The sequence below is a fragment of the Callospermophilus lateralis genome, chromosome 1 (assembly GCF_048772815.1).
Source record: "Callospermophilus lateralis isolate mCalLat2 chromosome 1, mCalLat2.hap1, whole genome shotgun sequence".
Taxonomy (NCBI): Eukaryota; Metazoa; Chordata; class Mammalia; order Rodentia; family Sciuridae; genus Callospermophilus; species Callospermophilus lateralis.
Window position 1 is genome coordinate 15,595,143 of NC_135305.1, and position 20,332 is coordinate 15,615,474.

The following is a 20,332-nucleotide window of genomic DNA, read 5'->3' on the forward strand; positions in this document are numbered from 1 at the left end:
GTCTGAGATTTCACAGCGGGTAAGAAAGTAGTCGCCCCTCAAAACAGGATCTCTTGACACCTCACATCCCACTGCCTTTGTCCTGGCTTGCTCTGTTCATCCCAGCCTGCGCCCGGCAGGCCAGATGTCCCTTTCTCAGTCCAAACTTATTTTCACTGTCACCACACAAAGGGAAGCATCTGTTGTCTCTCCTGCCACCCCTTCTCCTCATCCCCCTCCTCCCCACTGGCCTCCCCCTCCTCCCCTGACGCAGCCCCTCTCGCTGCTTCTTCTCAGGCCCAGCAGCACATGGCCGCAGACCGCACCGGGAGCCATCGACGGCAGCAGGCCTACATCACTCCCACCATGGCTCAGGCTCCGTATACCTTCCCACACAACAGCCCCAGCCACGGCACTGTCCACCCCCACCTGGCTGCCGCTGCTGCCGCCCATCTCCCCACCCAGCCTCACCTCTACACCTACACAGCGCCTGCAGCCCTGGGCTCCACTGGCACCGTGGCCCATCTGGTGGCCTCCCAAGGCTCGGCTCGCCACACCGTGCAGCACACTGCCTACCCGGCCAGCATCGTCCACCAGGTCCCCGTGAGCATGGGCCCCCGGGTCCTGCCCTCACCCACCATCCACCCGAGTCAGTATCCAGCCCAGTTTGCCCACCAGACCTACATCAGCGCCTCGCCAGCCTCCACCGTCTACACTGGATACCCACTGAGCCCTGCCAAGGTCAACCAGTACCCTTACATATAACCACGGGCCTGGGGAGGGGAGGGAGGGAGGCTGCTCCTGGGACCCTGGGGAGCCGGCTTTTTATACTGAGGTGCCGCACACAAACAATGCAAAAGGGGCAGGGGAGGGGGGCAGGGGACAGGGACGGGACACCAATGAAACTTGAACTAGGAAGTGGGAGGACTTAGAGCAGAGAAGAGAACATTTTAAAAGGAAGGGATTAAGGAGAGGGAAATCTATGCTTTTTATTTTAAAAAAGAAAAAGAAAAAAAAAGAAAACATCAGTAACAAAAAAATTTAAAAAAAAAATTTAAAAAAAACAGCTCACAAACCCATTCTGCACCAAACTGGAAAGGAGAAGAAGAGAGCCACGGGAAGATTCCAGAAGCGAGGGGCCCCAGTTTTTGAAGAACTTTATCTATGAACTTTTCAAAAGATTATTTTCATATGGCAGCGAATAACTTTGAAGAATTTGCTGTCAGGGACACCAGATATGGAAATCCAATAGATTTTTAATTAATTAAACATAAGAATTAGGGATTTTTCCAGAATGCTAAAGGGTCAACACCCCTCCATAGTCAGGCCATGGCCTGAGAGGCTGATTTGGGGGGTGGGGGGCTGGCGAAGCCCAGCCCTGGCTTGTTTATCAGGAATGATGGGCTCGGCCAGACTGACCAGAGACTCCCCAGGAGGGGGCGGGTTTTCTCTTTCTGAGCACTCTGGATAAATCCCTAAGCAATGTTATTCCTCAGATGTCATTAACGATGTGTGTTACAAACTTGAGATTTTTTTCCTTTCTGGAGATCTATTTTCCTTTGAGTCCACCCCATCACGTAGCGCAGGCTGGCGCCGTCGAGGTACCCTGGTGGAATGTAGCCCTGCGCCCTTGCTGTGTACCTTGTGTTCAACTCCAGCGATACCAATAGACTATTCCTGTGTAATTGCACAAAACAAAGTGATATAACTTAGGCGTGTAACCAATGCAGTGGTCCCGGTGAGCGAGCGTGTGTGGCCAGCGCGTGGGTGTGAGCGCGGAGGCCACCCTCCCTGTGTCCCTCGGCACCGCGTCACAGCCCTCGCAGTCTTGCTTTTGCATCATTCCCTCCTAGTGCCTTACGGAACGACAGACAGACTCGGTGTAGGGAGGCTCCCGCTGGCACCCCAGGAAGCCAGCCGGGCTGATCCAGGCCACCTCAGCTCTTCTGTTGCGCTGTTGGAACATTCACTCGGGTCTTTCCCTTTTTGTTCTTTTTGTTGTTGTTTTTCCTCATGCCCATTGTCCTTCTTGGGCTGTTTGCTGGCAGGGCTTCAAGGAGAATCCATGGACTTGAGAGTAACGGGGCTCTGTGGTGGGAGGGCACATCTGATGACCCGAATGCTTTGTGTTGAGTTTTACTTTGGGAGCAGATACCCAGAGACTCCCCACCCTTCACCTTCACCCTGCCCAGTTCTGCCCATCAGACCAGCTCTGGCACTGATACCAGGGGTTTTAGGAATGTCCGCTTTGCAGAGCAGCAGCCTCCAGGCCCACCACCACCTTCCTACGACCGTCTGCAGGGACTCAAGGAGGCTACACACACCCAACTGCACCCTGGTCCCTCCATCCCACAGGAAGCCTCGCATCCACAGCCCCACCCACGCTTCCCTGTCCACCAGCTCCCTGGGCGCTGTTTTGCTCTGCCCATTTGGCCAGATCCCCAGCTCTATAGACAACCACCAACCCATTTGTTGTTGAATTCTTTCCTTGGATTACCCAGGTCTGCTCAAGACATGATTTTGAGCTTGACATTTGAGGAGTCTGGTGGGCAGAGGTTGGAGGGATGCTGATGATGAGGGTGACCAGGGGTCCTATGCTGCACTTGAGAAAACACTCTCACAGATGATTAAGTCTCCAAAGAAATCTGGCCTGCACCCTCTATGTACATTGGCTCCATCCTGGAAGTTTTCTCGGGCTTTGGACACGGCAGGTAGGGATGGGAAGGGAGTCCTCTCTGCTCTTAGGGAACAACTCTGAAGCAGGTAGACACTCAGAAGCTCTCTGGTCAAGAACGGGGCTTGACAGGTGGCTCCGATTGTTTGATCCTCACGCAGAGTCCTTACCTGACACCTCAGCCAAGTTCCAGGTGCAAAGAGATCTTCTGGGTCAGAGCCTCGGCCTTCTCCTTGCCTTTGCTGCCTCACTCTGCAGGCCCTAGCGATCTACTGTGAAAGGGGTTTTCGTGGTGATATCCGCCCTCACTCAGTAATGAAGTCGGTACTTAGCTCTTAGCTGTGAAGGAACTCTGGAAACTTCCCCTCCCCGAACATAAATTCTTACAAAGAAATAGGTCCCTGGACTGGAAAGGATGAAGTGCCGGCCTTGGGCCCAAAGGAAGGACACAGCGCCTGTGCAAGGCCAGGCACACTCAGTGGTGCCACAAGGACCCGCCTGAGGCAGGGCTGCAGTGGATCTGCAGGAGATGCTCCCTGGGGCCCAGATCAGTGTGGCTTCAGCTGGAGGTGGGGAGGCGCCTGTCCCGAGACAGCAGGAAGAGGCCAGCTGAGAGCGCGAGGGCACAGGCCTTCAGAGGACGCTGGAGCTGGAGCCGCGCCACCCTGGAAAACCTTTCTGTTTGGACTTTCAGCAGCCAAATGGCCACACAGTCCCACCAGATCCTCTCCTACAGTTACAAGGCGTCTAGTCTTGGCTGAAAATGAGCCTCAGTCTGCCTGTCTGAGCAGCGCTCTGGACTCCCAGCACAGTGCAGTTCCAGCCCTTTCTAGAGCTCATCTTTTAGGGGGAAAGACGACTTCCAATGTTCTTTCCATTTTCTTTTGTCTGCTTAAATTGAAGCTTCTCTCTCTTTCACCTGATGTTTTCTTTCCTTTTCTCCTTCCAGATCAGGAATGAAAGTTCCATGCTGCTCATGAAGTCAATGTTATTGTGCTGATTATTTTTGTTATTGCCATTGTAATTATGTTCATTATCATCGTATTGGTGTTTTAGTCAGGGTTTCAAATGCACATTTATTCCAAGTTTCTTTGTGTTTTCTCTTTAATATTTAAATTTACTGTATCTGTGAGTATGGGAGAAGACTGGAGAGACATACAGATGTCCGATTTTGTCAGACAAAAAAAGAAAAAAGAAAAGCCCTGAGAATTAGGAAGATTGTTTCTTTCATTTCTTCCACAAAGAGCCACTGAGGAAAACCTACCACAGAGCAAAGTGTGAAGAGTCGAGGCCTTTTCCTCTGCAAAACCCAGCTGAGGCCCTGGACAGCATGATCGCCATTGGTGTATTTTTCTAATTTCCAGTAGCCTGGGAGGCCCCCTGAGGAGGCAGCTTCTGGGCTCAGGGACGCCGGGTGCACTGACCCTGGAACGCTTAGCTTCTCCCCCCCGCCCCCAGCTTTCTATGCTCTCCTGTTCATCCCCAATCTGCTAACTACACTCTTAACCTGCCTCATATCTGTTATTTAAGCAAAAAAGCTCCTCTTCCCAGAGCTCACCCAGCCCCTTTCCAAAACATTCACCCTCCCATCAGTGCCCCCAAAGCGTGGCTTGCATCCTTTAGTGCAGAGGCAGTTCCCCACCCCCCCGCCATGCCTCTGTCTTACTTTCCCTCAATAACCACCTCCCCCACTTCTTCAGTCTGCCCCTTCCCCCTGGATACATCCTCCCAGCACACAGTTCTCTCAAGCCAAATAAAGGTGGCAGAATGAGGAAGAAGCCAGAGAACCCCGAGTGAAGCCACTCAGACATTGCCACGTGTCCTCCACAATATTCTTTACAAGTGGGGGAGTATGGCAGGACCTCGCAGCCTTTCCTGGGCTCTTCTTGTGCCCTCAGTGTCCTGGGCTGTGAGTGATGGGTGCCCACACACTGCCCACCAAGCCCAGAAGCTACTAAAGCTAAAGTGGCTGGTTTCCCTGAAGGGAAGTAAGCTGTTGGGCTGTGGACAGCCCCTCTGACACTCAGCAGATATTCATGTCCACCTAGTCCTCACCCAGCATCCTTTGTCTCAAGCACAAAGCTGTTGCATTGGAAGCCACACAAGGAGACCCCAGCATGACCATTAGTTTCCACGCCCAAACCCCCCACCCCTGGTACTCCAGCACTAAGCCCTCTTGGCAGAGTCTCATAAAAGGGTGCCATTCCTGGGACCAGGCTTTCAAGTGGGGAGATGTTCTCCTTGTCCTCAGGTAGACCACAAATCCCCTGTGGCATCACCAACCCTTGGATTGGCTCCATCCTTCCTCAGTGAAGAAACTCAGCTCAGAGTGTAGGGAGGATCGAGAAGGACAGGTGACAGAGAAGTGTTTCATTGGAACCTCATGAACCTCAGGTCAGTGTGCTCCCACAGGGTTCTCACCCATCCAGGCGGTGGCACCCAGGTCCCTGTGCTTAGTGCCTCTGGTGATATTTGGGATGTTCCCAAGAGAAAGGGTGAGCAGGCCAATGGTGTGCAAGTCCAGTGGATGTCAGTTTGGACTGCAAGGCGGAGCAGGTGGTCAGGGTGATTCAGAGGAAGCAGGGTGAAGCGCGGTGCCATTGTCTCCTGGACGGTCGCATTTCTCACCCTCCTGGTAGCTGATTGCTGTGGGCTGTGGAAGCCAGCTGGGCTTTGTCCTCTTCAGCTGGGGGACTCACACCTGCCCAGATGCCATGGTTCCAGATGGAAGGTCAGGGAGGGGAGATCAGCCCAAGTGACAGGATGACTTCCCTGGACTAGATCCTGGGAGTTGCAGACACTCCCAAGCTTCGAACAAGCTTGTGGTGGAGGGTTTGGGTCGTGTGCGTGCGTGCATGTGAGTGAGCGGAGCAGACATTATTGGAAACTGGAGCGAGGAGATGAGGAGGCTTAAGGAAGTATTACTGAAGGTTCATGGTCGGGAGGATGACGTGGGTCCCCGCCCCTCCCCAGCTCTCCCGCCAGCTTCTCATTGACTGAGGGCAGGGTGGCACGCAGTAGGGCATTTGCTCCTGCTGGCCTGCCAAGCAGCTGAAGGACAGAAAACGGAAAGAAGAAAATAGCTCAGTGTCCTCAACCAGCAGAGAGAATTCAACCGAGAAGCGAGGGTTCCTTCTGCAGGCCCAGCCTGGCAGGAGCCGCTTTTTCAACACATTCCAGTCCAGGGGCTTGCAGGCTCCCTTCCCGCTTTGTGTTTTTTCTTTCTGATATTTTACAGATCCCCAAAGGGGAAGCCTCAAAATTGAGCAGGCCAAATTGTCCTTACCAAATTGGAAAGGAAGGTGAAGCCGTTCCTTTCCACTGCCAAAGAACCCTTCTCAAAGGCACCTCCAGAGATGGACACAATGGTGTTCCTCTCTTTCCTTTCTGGGCAATAATGACATCAGTAGTGAAGCAGTTCTGTTCGTAAACTGTTTTTCTCTCTATCCTGACTTCATTGTTTTAATTGCATTTATTTCAAAACTGCACTCATCCTTTAAAAAGAGGAGTAGAGTAGTGACCCTCCACATTGCTGCTACTGGGAAACCGGAGCTCTTGCGTCCACCTGGGCACCGAGCAAGGAGCTGCTGGGCAGTTCTGGGGCCTCGAGGCTTAGGGCGTGCTGGACTCCACTGGGCTTGGCAGCTCCTTCCCACTCCCCTGCCTCAGGACTCACTCCTTATCTCAACAGTCAAATCTCAGCAGGTCACTAGAGTAGAGAAGATGGCTCAGCGGAATTTATATGCAAAAGAAATTGCTTCAAGGCTTTTGGCCCTGCTGCTCAGTGTAATGACCCAATCAAGTAGAGGTTTCTGGTGTTAGGGCAGCTTTCAGAAGTTCAAGAGAGAGAGCTAGCTCCATGCTGGTCTTCCCTTCAGACTCGAGAGAGTTTACAGAGACATGGCCCCTGCCACAGACCTCAGCACAGAGGGGGCTTCCTGATGCCTTTATGGGTTTCTCCTCTCAGACCCACGGCCTCAGTGTCCAGACTAGCAATATCCCTCACTGGGGGACTGGCGAGCATCATGTTGTGGAGCCATCACAGCCATCCCCTTGAGAAAAGGGTAGTTTCCCGCTCCCTGCCCACTGACAGATGAGGAAGCTGACACTCTGAGAAAGTGGCACGTGTTAAAGAAAGAAAGCAATGGTGGTCCAGAATCCCCAAGTTTTTAGTCTATTAATCGTTAGTGGGCTCTTTACTGAGATGTGATTTTGTTTCACTTTTTTCATGAACAGCAATTGTATGGCCTCATATTTCTGATGTACCTTTTAATGATATGCCCATTTCCTTCGTGCCAAACACTGTGCTAGGAATTGCCCGATGGTCTTATTTCATTTCACACTAACCCTACGAGATTGGCAATATCCGTCCCTTTACAGAGGACGTGTTGGGCTTGCAGAACTCTTAACCTTCCTGGGACCACCCATCTGGTGAGAGGGGAGCCAGGGTCTTCCTGGTTCCAGAACTGAGCTCAGCCACCAGACCCAGCTGTCTCCTGTGTGTATGTTGCAAAGAGAGGCCTTGAGGAAATGTCACCCTGTGCCCTGCCTGCTCTGTGGAGCTGAGCAGGTGAAAAGAGGGCGTCCCGAACTGGATGCAGGCAGAGGGGCAGAATAACTTTGACTTTTTAGAAAAATCTCTGGGGAGTTTCTTTTGATTCCTAGAATTCCTTTTAGATTTCTTTCCAGTGTACCAACTAGCTTTAGTAATGCTGCTAACTCTTATGAGAGTGAAGGGGGAAAAAAAGTGTTCTTTTCTTCTTTAAAAAAAATAATTTTTCTTGCTTATAGTTAATTCTAGAAAGGCAATACTAAAGGTATATATTTTTTTCAAAATGCTATTTTTTACTGCACTTAATAAATATCATGACAGCTCTGATCTCTGTAACAGATCCACTCTTCAGCTCTGGGCAGAACCAGATGCAGGGTTCACACCAAATTTGTAAATACCATGTGTGGGTCTGGTATCCAGGAACGTTTTTCTTTCTGTAAAAAAAAGAAAAAAGAAAAAAAAAAGGAAGAAAGACAAGATGACTTCTAGAAAGAGGAACAAATTTTCTTCCAAGAGAGACACCCCTCTCAAAGAAATAGAAAACAACAGTGTATAAACTGAGAAAAGTGAGACAACTTTCAGGAATTAAAGAAGCATCTCTGGCCCCAGTGTGAGATTGACAGTAATACAGATCCATTTCCACTTTGGTTGAAAGGTGGAAAGAATTTGATATGATTTGGGACTAGATTTTTAATTTTCCAACAAATCGTCATCACATGCTATGAAGTGTCTGCTCAGCTGTTTTGGGGTGGGTTTCTCATTTCTCGTTTCCTTTAGAAACTTCTTGGTTGACTGGCTCCAGGCTTGTTTGCCTAAATTCTTAGGTAGTTTACACAAGTTCTAGAATCTTTTTAGAACTTTAACTCCATTGGAAGCAAACCCAACTGGTCAGAATTGAAATTCCTGGTTGTGTCAACAGGTATTCTGGAATTCTGACAGAACACCTAAAGATTTTTTTAGAAGATTCTAGATACATTATCTTACACAAACTGTGACCTAATGGCAATAATTACCTCAAACGTGGGCATTCATCCTGGGTTTAGCCTTTTTTGAAATCATGTAGCCAGCTTGATCTTGGGATTTAAAAAGCTATGAATTCTGTGTGGGCTGAAAATAATGATTAGTGCACACCCTGGTCATCGTTGCTTAAGTGAATTCTGAAAATAGTTCATCTTTACAACAAGAATGAAACCAAGGAAGAGATCATTCTTTGTGTTATAATCAAATATGATGTTCAAACACACGTGGAGCATGTATGTTTTTAGCTACTGTAAAATGCTGTTAGCTTTCTGGGATATCAAGAGAATCTCATTTTAAATGAGTAAACTGAATAATTGACTGTGGATACTTAAGCATATCTCTGGCTACATTTTATAGTTAAAGTGTTTTATAGTTTACATTTAAACTGGTACTTTTTAAAGACAATTTCTGTTTCTAACTGACTTCTTCAACCCCCCCGCGATGGTTTGCCTCCTTGGGTTGGAGGCCATGTCTCCAAAGGCAGGTGTTTTGCCCGTTCTGTTCTGTCCCCCAGTACGTGCGTTTTCCTCCATATTGTTGGTTTCCAAGTGAACTTGAGAGAATGTGAAAGGAAGTCCAGCTGGAGTGGGAGGGGCGTGTCCCGACCTGGGCAGATGCAGTCTCGCGCCTTGTTGGGCCAGCATTTGTCTTCAAGGCCTTGTCCTTGACACCTTGGAGGAGGCAGTGAGAACTGATTCCTGGTTCCTTGATTTTTGTCTTGATTGAATATTTAACTTATTATAGATCCACTCACTTCCACTCACTAGGCAGTAGAAGACACTGGGATTTAGGTGGCCCTGAGGGTACCACTATCCACTCTGGGGCCCTGGTGGTATTCCTGTCAGTGTTTTGCAAGGGAGAACCGTGTGTCCCTGTGGCCCTGTTCTCTGGCTGGGACTTCCATACAACTGCTGTCTTTTACTCATTTTCTCTTTTAAAACAAAATCCTTGTAAAAAGGACAGGTGTGCATGTTGCCTAATGTCAAGCTGAGATGTGAAGGTGAGCTGGGTGGGAGGGACTTGGGGTTCCACTCAGAGACTGCACACACTGCTCAGCCGAAGGAGCTGGGATCAAGGGGCAGCCCTGGGCCTTCCCCTGACACCCAGTCTGTAGGGAGGAGATGTGGAAGGTCATGAGAGAGGCTTTAGACACAGGAGCAGGCCCCACAGTCAGGCAGGAGCAGCCTGGGGAGCTGCCAGTTCTGCTGAGAGCCTAGTTTGGTTTTCATTGTGCCACCACCAAACTGTGGAGGACCCATTGTGACCCATTCCTCCAGCAGCAGAGACCTTGAAAACTGCAGAGTACCTGGGACCACGCGTTGGCTTTTCCAGGTGAGCCTCGCTGACAGGCTGTGTTCCTTGTGGCTTTGTTAGATTGTTAGTGGAGGATATTCTCATCTCACTCCTCTCAGCCATCCTCCCACGGTCCTGTTGGTGCATGTTCCTTTGCACTAACTGACCACATGAATTTTGTGTTATTGTCTTTGGGGCTTACCCTCATTTTTTAAAACTAGAGATATAGAAATTCACCTTTCTTTTTTTTATTTTTTAATTTGAAAAGTACATTGTATCTGAAAAAGGGCTCAGCCATTGCTCTCTCTAGTTTCCTTTCACCCAGTTTCCAAACAAACCTCTCCTGGCGCCTCCCTCCCCCTGCTTCCTTGTTTTGGGTCACTGTCCCTGTGGCCACCTCTGCCTCTGCCCTGCTGTCACCACAACCCTGTGCCCCGCCATCCAGGACTCCAGAAGGGCCCACTTGGCCTCAAGAGCGGTCCTGCCTCCCTTCCGCTGCTTGCCGCTGAGGGCAGTGGACTTACTCTTGCTGTTTCGTGAGGCGGGCTCAGGTTATAAGGAAGAACTTGGGAGGTGGAAAGGGATTGGACTGTGCCATCTTCTGTAGTTTTCTGCAACCTCCAAATGGAGCATAAAGCATCCCCCCCGACCCCACCCTTCAAAGCAGATGTCCCTATTTGCTCTGCCTCCAAATCTGTGGGCTTCCCGCCCTCCACAGTCCCTCACTTCGGTGTCACTACTCTTAAAAGCTTTCTTTCTCCCATGGGTCTCCCAGGGCGCAGTCCTCTCTGGGACCCACAGCATCTCTTCACCTCTGTGTGTACATTTTTTTAACCAAATGAAGTGGACAAGAAAGGCATCCCTGGGGTGGCAGAACTAGTTGAGTAGGACCCCTGTGTAGATAGAGACGTTGATCTGTATGTTTGTGTATATGTATCAAACCAAACTCCTGACAGGGAAAGTACAGCTTTACAGAAGAGGAGAGAGGGGCCCTTGAGAGGTTGGATGGGGCAGCCATGGAGTGTCCAAGGAACGCACAGGGTCCCTGCTCCTGCACGGCCCTATCCTCCACCTCACCACAGCGGGGCCAGGGACCCCAAGGATGCTGGTGCTCTTTCAGGGTCCCCAGCATCGAGGGCATAGACGGGTGAGGGAGCAGCAGATCAGAAGGACTGGAATTTTCCATCCCGTTTTGCTTTGACCACATGTATTGAGCTGCAGCCTGATATTATATTATGTTTCCAAAAACGGTATCCATTAAGATGGAAGAGAAGAGATCCCTAGAAATGTTTACCTTTCCATCGCCCATGACTTCAGGACACTGGATAGAAAGACACACTCCCCAGAATAACAGGGAAGAGGAGACCTGGCGACACGCAGTCCCCAGTCCTAGGAACGTGGCTCCCTCCCCAAGGTCATCTCACCTAGACCATTCTCTACTGGGTCATCTCAGCTCAATCTCAATAACCCCATAAACCCTGGTCCGTTGTGTTCCTTCACTGTATGGTTTCTGTAATAAAAAGTGTTAATCCATGTTAATCTGTGTGAAAATTATTGCGTGCAACGGTATTTTCTCGTGTACCTCTTTTCCTCTGTGAATTGTCCCTCTTTTCTTTTTTATTTATAAACGTCTACTTTTTTTTTTTTTAAAGACAACCCAATGTGTTGTAGACCTATATGTAACCTATTCCTTAGTCTCATATTATAGGTATAAGAATGGATATTTTACTTGGCTTTAGAATGTTTTACAAGAAAACTAATTCTTAACTGATCGAGTCCTTGCTACTAAAATGCTTGTGTTTTTCATCATGATGTTGTGTGCTTCTAAATTAATAATCATTTTCGTTGTAGAAAAATGGAGTGAATTTATATTAGTCTTGGAAACTAATAATAGCATTGTAAATTTATGAGATGATTTTAACAGAAAAAAATTATAGAAGAATATAGTTATTTTAATTGTAATATTACTAACTGTAGGGTGAGAAGGGGGGGTCCCGTTGTGGTGAACTATGTTATAGCTTGTTACTCACAGTTTCTTTTTTGATCATTTTTTCGGTCTCTGAAGTGAAACGAGTTATTAATTAAAATTTGTAAACTCACATATGCATATTGTATATGTGTAGAAATGTAATCACACTTTGTCTTGGAATTACATTAAACTGTTTGGAATCACTGTACACTCGCCTGGCGCGCTTATTTATCCGAGGCCACACCAGCTGCAGTCCAAAAAAGTTGTTGCAAATAACATCTTTCTGAAGTTATTTAGCCCTTTAGAAATTATTAAATACCTCTGAAAATGTCCAGAGCCCACCACCGCCTTCCAACTTTACAGAGATGATGGTGTGACTGGAGAGAGGGGCCTCCAGGTCATTGTCCTACCAAGGCCTGTGTGGCAGAGTGAGAGTGGCTTAGCTGCCCATTGCCTCCTAGGTGCCGTCCAGCCCCATCTGCGCCCACACTCCATCCCCAAGGCCCAGGTCTGTCCTGCTTAGCTTGCCGGCTTTCCTCCCACATCTGGGAGCTGCATCCCCGCCCCACCTTCTCCACACTGGGCCTCGGTGTCAGTAGCCTGAGCAGGGCCCTGCAGTCCCCAGTGGAGCCAGGTACCCCACAGCCCCTCCAGGCCTACCCCTACTGCTGAAGCTCAGGAGGCCCCAGAGGCCCAGGAGGTCAGCCTCCTCTAACTACGGCTCCATCCTCCTGGTGATCTTTTTTCAGTTTTAAATTTGACATAACCTAACATAAAATTTATCATTTTGGCCATTTTTAAGTGTACAGTTAGTGGCATTGACTACATTCCCACTGTTGTCCCATTGTGGCCACTATCCAACCCCAGAACTTGATCTCATCATCCCAAACAGAGGCTCTGTACCCATTAAACATAAGTCCCCAGCCCCTCCCCCAACCCTGGCACCACCCTTCTACTCTGAGTCCCAGTAAGTTTGCCTATTCCAGATGTTCCATATAAGTGGGATCCTGTGATCTTTGTCCTTTTGAGTCTTGTTTATGTAACTCAGCACAATGGTGTTAAGGTTCATTCCTGTTACAGTGTGTATTGGAATTTCCTTCCTTTTTTAAGGCCTTAAATAATAATGATCCTTCATTGTGTGAACAACTACATTTTGCTTGTCAGTCTGCTGATAAGCACTTGGTTTACTTTCAAACCAAGTAAATGATGTGGCCCTTGGTGGACAAGCACTTTCACATTTCTGCTTTTTGCTTTTGGATGCACACACAGAATGCAATCGCTGGATCACATGGCGATCCTGACGGTTCGGGAGGGACCGTCACACTGTTCTCGACCGTGGCTGTGCTTTCTCACACTTCCACCAGCCACACGCAGGGTTCCAGTTTCTCACCCGCCCCAACTCTGGTCCTGGCTTCCATTTCCGGGGAAATTGCACCTTTAGGCTCCTTTGCTTAACTCCTTAGTCCCCAACTCCACCCATCCTCCCACCGGGACCCTCTTGCTTCAGCCCTCTCACCTCCGTGGATCCACTCAGCCATCTACCTTCCCTGCTCCCAAGAGCTGCTGAACAGACACCAGCCCGCACACCCGTGGCTTGTAGCCTCCCAGGCCTTCCATGCCACCAGCTCCTTGGCTAACCAGAAACCAGCATCTCCAGGACGTCTGCTGGCTCTGCTCACACCTGCTCCCCTCCAGGGTAAGCCGGAGCACACCCGGCCCTCCTGCCCCTGGTGGATGGGCAGCCTCTGCATCTTTCCCCTTGGGTTTCTGGGGCAGAAGGACCCTGGGTTCCACTGCATCTTTCGATCACTCCCCAGATCTCATTCTCCTTCAAGCATCCCCTCCCTCTCCTGGAGCTCCACTGTCTCCTTAATGTCCTCGAGAAGCAGCCCAAGTCATCTCAGGGAAGCTTGCACTGGAGCGCTGGGCTGCAGCAGTGCTGCTCGTCTGGATTCCCCAACCCTGTCCCCACAAAACCGTAGAGGCTTGCAGGTCAGGGTTTGGCTTTCATCACGGTTTCCAGGCATCTGTTACAATGCCAAGCACAGAGTGGGTGGCCAATAGAATTTGGATGAATGAGCAAACTGCACAGCCTGCCCTCATTCCCCACCGACCCACCTTTCCACTCTGAAATTTCAGTGTCTCCCAGGATTCCAGCAATACCGCCCAACGCAACCCGAAGTATAACCAATACTTGGATTGATTCAAATTATGTAAAAACTTACAGAAAGATCTCAACAGAACTTCAGAACTCTTCTACCAAACATTTTAATTAAATGCATAGCCGGGGATCCTATCTATGGGAGTGGGGAGGGAAACCAACCCTGTAGGCCAGAAGGGATGAGAACATGTCAAAGGGGACAGTTAAAGCGGTGAATAAGCAGCTCGCCACCTGTGTCCTGGGAGGTGATTTAGATCAAAGTGAAAAAAAAGCTTACTGCTTCAAGTATTTTCCTCAAACATGCTCAATACCGGGGTAATAAAAATGGTGAGGGGCTCACTTGGACCATGATGAGCAGGAAACAGAACTCCAATTTCCATAACAGGCTCATTTCCCAGTTGAGCCAAGGAGACCCAGAGAAAGGCCAGCCCAACAGTTAAATGGAATGGACTCTCACTTAGAGGCCATCTTGTCACAGTGCGGGGGCGGTGGCGGGGGCGGGGGGGGGGGCTGTCTTTGGCTTCAGAGGGAGACTCTCCTGCATCACAAACCCCCTGGCTTTTAGGGCAGGTTGCTGGGTGGCAGAGTTCGAGTCCTAGTCTGTTCCAAACAGCCAGGTGTGAAGAGTATTTTTTTTTTTTTTTGGCGGGGGGTGGGGGGGGGAGTGGTGAGTCAGGCTTATACATTGTTTCCTAACCCTATACCAGAATAGAAGAGCTTAAGCAAATATTAAATACTATAAAGCAGACCAACATGTACATGTAATGAAGGCTTTGGCATCTCAGAATCTCTCAACTTCCGTTTCCGGCTCTTCCCTTTCGCCAGTTGTCAGAGAAGGAGCCTCAGGTCTTACTCTCACCCTCCTCGCACACTTTACAGCCAACATGGGTCCGGCTGCAAGTATTTTCCTCCTAGGAAATTTACATCCTCTGCATGTTAGGGCTTGGATAGGGGATGTCCCCCAAGAAGATCCTGCTTGGCAATGCAGGAATGTTCAGAGACCAAATGATCCGATTATGAGAGCTGAAACCTAAACAGTGGATTAATCTGTTTGATGGATTGATAATTCGAATGGACTACTGGGTGGTAACTGTAGGCAGGTGGGCATGGCTGGAGGAAGTAGGTCATTAGGGATGAACCCTGGGGGATGCTTTTTCCCCCCCACATGATTTTTTCCCCCACATGATTTTATGGATGCATTATAGTTGCACATAAGGATGGGATTTGTTGTTCCATATTCACACATGAATATAACAATATAATTTGGTCAATATCACTCCTCAGCACATCCCCCCTCCCTCCCTGCCTCTCACTCCCTTGTCCCTTTCCTCTAATGATCTCCCTTTGATTTTCCTGAGATCCCCCTCCCTTTCTTTTCCTGTTTCCTCTCTAGTTTCTGCATATGAGAGAAAACAAATGACCCTTGAGCTTCTGAGTTTGACTTATTTGGCTCAACATGATAGCCTTTAGTTCTATCCATTTTCCCACAAATGGCATAATTTCATTTTTTTATGGCTGAATAAAACTCCATTGTGTGTATGAGCTCATAGTCCTCTAAGACTATGAGCCCAAAATAAACCTTTCGTCCCCTAAGTTGATATTGTCTGGTATTTTGGTCACAGTGACACAAGATGTCCTTTATACTGTACATTTTCTTTGTCTGTTCATCGGTTGATGGACACCTAGGCTGGTTCCATAGTTTAGCTGTTGTGAATTGCGCTACTATGAACATGGGCGTACGTGTATCGCTGTAGCAAGACGACTTTAATTCTTCAGGATAAATACCAAGAAGTGGTATATCTGGGTCACATGCTGGTTCCAGGCCTAGTCTTTTAGGGGAGCTTCATAGTGATTTCCACGGTGATCGTACTAATTTACAATCCCACCAACAGTGTCACCAGTGTTCCTCTTACTCCACATTTTCTCCAACATTTGTTATTATGTGTATTCTTGATGACTGCCGTTCTGACTGGTATGAGATGAAATCTTAGTGAAGTTTTGGTTTGCATTTCCCTAATTGCTGATGATGTTGAACATTTTTAAATATATTTATTGGCCATTTGCATTTCCTCTTTTGAGAAGTGTCTGATTCATTTGCTCATTATTAATTGGGTGGGGAGGATCTTGTCCCTAGCTCTTTTCTCTCCCTGCCCCCGCCCCTACTTCCTGGCTGCCATGAGTGAGCAGCTTCCCTCTGCCCTGCCCTTCTGCTGATATTCCGCCTCTCCTCGGGCCCACAGCAACAGAGTCTGCCACCCATGGACTGAACCTCCAAGACCGTGAGCCCAAAATAAACCTTTCCTCCCCTAAGTTGATATTGTCTGGTAATTTGGTCACAGTGACACATGGTGTCCTTTACACTGTCTGACACTACTTGAGGATGAAAGGATTCCACTGACCAGCAACAATCCTTATCCTCACTCTGTAAGGAAGAGATGGATAGTAGCAGCCCCGCCTCTCCCAGGATCAGGAGGCCATCCAGTGCTGTTTCTTTCTTTCTTTTCCTTCTTCTTCTTCTTCTTTTTTGGTGGGGGGAGTTGTTTGTTTGTTTCATAATACCCTTTTTTAATAATATTTTTTAGTTGTAGTTGACACAATACCTTTGTTTTATTTATTTATTTGTATGTGGTACTGAGGATCGAACCCAGGGCCTCACACATGCTAGGCAAGCATTCTACCACTGAGCCACAACCCAACCCTCATGCCGTTTCCTAAATGCCTTCACATGAATTCTTCTATTGATGGCATACAGTCTCTATCAAGACCCTTCACATTTGACCCCACTTCTAACACAATGCTAGACTAGGGTGCCCTTGTAAAGAAACCACTTAATTTACTTCCACGTGTTCTAATGTTCCATTTCAGCGTGTCCTAAGCTCTTGCTGTGGCCCTCAGGCTCTATCCATGGGCAGACTAGTCCACGGGCTAGGGCTGCTGATAAGAGAACTGATCAACCACTGACAGACAGAAGGCCACAGAGACGGGAAACAGGGTATGGATTGTCACAGGTGTAAAGCTGTCTTAGGCGAGTGAGGCATGAAAGAAGATGATCTGGGTGGCCTAGTGATTCAGAACACAGCTTTGGGGTCAGCTGTATTTGAATTCATTTCCAGGCTCTGTTGCCTATTACTGGGAAATCGCTAACCCTCCCAGACCTCAGCTATCTTACCTATAAAATGGGAATAATAGGGCATGTAGTGAGACTGGCTAAATATTTCCCAAACTCAAACCTGTCACCTATCCTTCCTTAGCACACAGATCAATATAAATATATATATCCTAGCTTTCTTTGCAAATAAATATGGCAGGGCCGGCCCCTAAAAAACTCACGAACAATTATCCTTACTCTCTTCCCTCAATTTTTGGTCAGATGTGGAAGATCTAGGAAAGAATTCTGAGACCCCCCTCAAAGAATGGTGGGGCCATGGGACAGAAGAAGCCTAGGTCCCCAAATGACTTTATGCCCCACAAAAACCACAGTGCACAAAACCAGAAAGAGTAAGAATATAACCTTTTTATTAGGTTTAAGCTGCTGAATTTTTAGGCTTGTTTATTATGGCAATTAGACTACCCTAATATGGAAATTGCTTCCTGAAAGTGAAGTACTTCTATAGCAAAAGTCTAAAATAAACTTCATGGCATAGCTTAGCAGTTGAACAGAAAATTATTTAGAAAGAAACTGGTTTCAGGGGCTGGGAAGATGATGGCCCATGTCAGGCTTTGGTGAAACCTGGGATAAACATGGAAAAGCTAGAAAGCAGACCCCGTCACTCTGAGAAGCTGTTAGGGAAACAATGCAGCCTTGGGCTGGGGATGTGGCTCAAGCAGTAGTGTGCTCTCTTGCCTGGCATGCGTGCGGCCCGGGTCCGATCCTCAGCACCACATACAAACAAAGATGTTGTGTCCACCGAAAACTAAAAAATAAATATTAAAAATTCTCTCTCTCTCTCTCTCTCTCTCTCTCTCTCTTAAAAAAAAAAAAAAAGAATGCAGCCTTCCTTGGGTGGGCAGCCTTGGTGGGTGATGCCACTCCTGTAGCAGGACCTCACAAGAAAGAGGTGAACTTCAGAAAGAATGAGTCCTTTGTGGTCAGAATAAAAGAAAACGGAATTCGAAATGTAGAAGGCTGAAAAGGCAAAGTAGTCCAATCAGTTTAAAATAAAATTGACCAAGTGGCTTAAGCAAGAAAACTCAGCTGAACAAATTAGTTTGGCTGTAGCAGAGATGAGACTGGGGACGTGGCTGCCTTCACATAGTCTCTGAGACCTTCAAGACAGTTGCCATCAGCTGAGAGGAAGACCCAAGGTCAGGAAAAATAGCAATTAGGCAACCTTGAGAATTTGGTCTAGAAAATAACTTTGGAGTGCAAACGGATCTGAACTATTTTACACTTTTGAGGAAATTGTATTGCTATAGTATTGTGTTGCAAATTGCAAACTGTATTGCAAACTAGTACCATAATTATATTTGTAATAATTATACAAACTAGTATAAGAATCCTCTTCTGTTCCAAAAGCCATCACACAAATCTCAGACAGGTAGTAGTCTATAACAACACGACTGACAAAAGGTGGCCACCACTGGCCAAGAGGCTAAAGGAACAGGGAAGAACCTCTCCGAGGGTGGCCGAAGCCAGAGGGTATAGTAAAAGGAGGAGCCATGGAATTCCTCTCCCAACCAGGAGAGGTGGGCACAGACTCTAAGGAAGTTTCTCCACCCACCTCTCCATGTCAGGGGACTTCCTTCACTCCAGCACCCAGGAGGACTCCAGAATCGCTGTAAGGCAGTGGCTTCTAAACAGGAGTCACTTTTGCAATTGTCCTGCCCTGGTCTGGGGATAGAGGTGGAAGGTAGACAGGAAATTTGTTTTAAACGTTCAAAAGAGAGTTTAGAAGGTTTCTGCTTCTGGTGACGGCTATTGCTAGAGAAGGTGTCCCCAGGAAGCTAGAGCTGGGCCTGGCAGAGGACCGGAGTCATTCTTCACAGCCCCAACTCCTGTGGCCATTCATGTGGCAGTCCTGTGCAGAGGATAAAGGCGGCAGGAAGAGCATTGCCTGTGGGCACTCCGTGTCCTTTCCCAGGGCGGCCCCTGCTCAGTCCCCTCCCCCTCCTCCCTCCTCAGAGCTGGTCATGGGCAGGGAGCATGCCTGCCACACCTTAGCTTCCCACGGACCCTGTGGGGATGGGCTTGGGTTCAAGTCCTGGCTGCAGCTCCTGGCTGTGTACTATGGAGCAAGCCCCTAAACCCTCTGGTCTTTTCCTCAGGGGTTAGAATAGCTGCTGACGCTGACCTGGAGGGTTCTGAAGACGGCTCAGACTGGCTGGCCCACAGGACAGCACCAGCAATGCCCATGAGTCCTTCAAAGTCCTCCCAAATCATGTCTGAGGAGCGCCTGGTGCATGACCGGCTCCTCAGAGGCCCTGTCTGCTCCAGGGATTACACCGAGCACTGGCTGAGATTTGGGTTTGAACTTGCCTGGGGAGCACTGTCCCCAGCTCTGGGAAGATCAACTGAGGGCATGAGAAGCAAGGCTGAGGAGGGACAGTCCCATGGGCGCTTCTAAAAAGAGACACAAGCTCTGGGGTCTGCTCTCAGTGCTGCCCCCTCTGGTTGCCAAGAGCACAGCATGGAATCTTGAGCCATGTAGGTGGGTTGGTGGCCTGGCTGGTTCCTAGCCATTGAAAGGATTCCCAACCTTTCTGGAGTTGGCTGTGCTTTGTTTTTATCTTGCATTTCCTTCCTCAGCGGAGGAGATAAGGAAGGTCTTAAAACACTGGTGACCCTGGGCCAGGGTACCTGATTTGCCAACTGACTTAGGATAGTTGTGTGGTCCCTGGATAAACCCAAAGTTAGAAGAACTTACCTGCCAGGGGGCCTTGAAGCCTCCAGAAGCAGGATTTGCATGTTTAAGAAGAAATAAGATGTGAATGTTCCCTGTTCTGACATTGCCCACCCCATCCCCAGCCCACAGGCAGAATGAAGGCAGGGTTCTGAAGGCCCGTGGGTCCACCATTCTGCAGCTCCTTGTCTGGGGCCCTGCAAGACAGCAGATTAACCCCGGGCAGCATCTCCTTGCCTGAGGTGCATTTCTGCAAGAACTCATGAGGGACCTGAGTAAAGCAGGGTTCTGAGGACCTTGAGCCTATTGTCTTGGAGGGTGGACACAGGGCAAACACACCCTGGACAGGACTGAGCACAGGTGGCGGTGAGACCCCACCAGTTCCTCAAACTCCAGCCCTGCAACATGCTTCCCTACTCATGGAGGAGAAGGGATCCCCCAAATTCTTGGCTCCCCAGCAAAGATAGGCATGAAGCCACAAACCACATCTGTTTGACAAAATGCCTGGAGAGTATGTAGAAAAGTCAGCAAAACCAAGATGGCAGCTTTGTCAGTGAAAGGACTGGGCAGAGCACAGCAGGACCTGGTTCCCTCAGAGCTATTTTCTGAAAATGGGCCAGGACCCAAAGGCCAGCACGAGGCTCCCAGGCAGGCAGCTGGGGGCTCCGCAGGAGGTCAGGGAGCCCAGGTTACACTGTGGCTTGAGCCAAGGCCTCTGATGTGGGGTACAGGGGAACTCTCAGAGCCTCCACAGGCCTGCTTCCTCTCAGAGAGACCAAGAGGGTGTCCAGGAGGAGGCCAGAGGCCTCAGGCAAGCTCTAACTCAGCCCTCAGTGACCATCAC

At 48.8% G+C, this 20,332-nt stretch overlaps 1 protein-coding gene across 2 annotated transcripts in view; it reads left to right on the plus strand.

The window, feature by feature from the left end:
* Positions 1–11,695, plus strand: part of Hipk2 (homeodomain interacting protein kinase 2) — a 190,443-nt gene extending 178,748 nt beyond the window's left edge. For both annotated transcript variants that reach the window (XM_076832715.2, XM_076832724.2), the window contains exon 15: positions 277–11,695. In XM_076832715.2, coding sequence (XP_076688830.2) covers positions 277–744 — 468 coding nt within the window. In that variant the 3' untranslated portion in view covers positions 745–11,695. The remainder of the gene's footprint in view (positions 1–276) is intronic.
* The last annotated feature ends 8,637 nt before the right edge of the window (positions 11,696–20,332 follow it).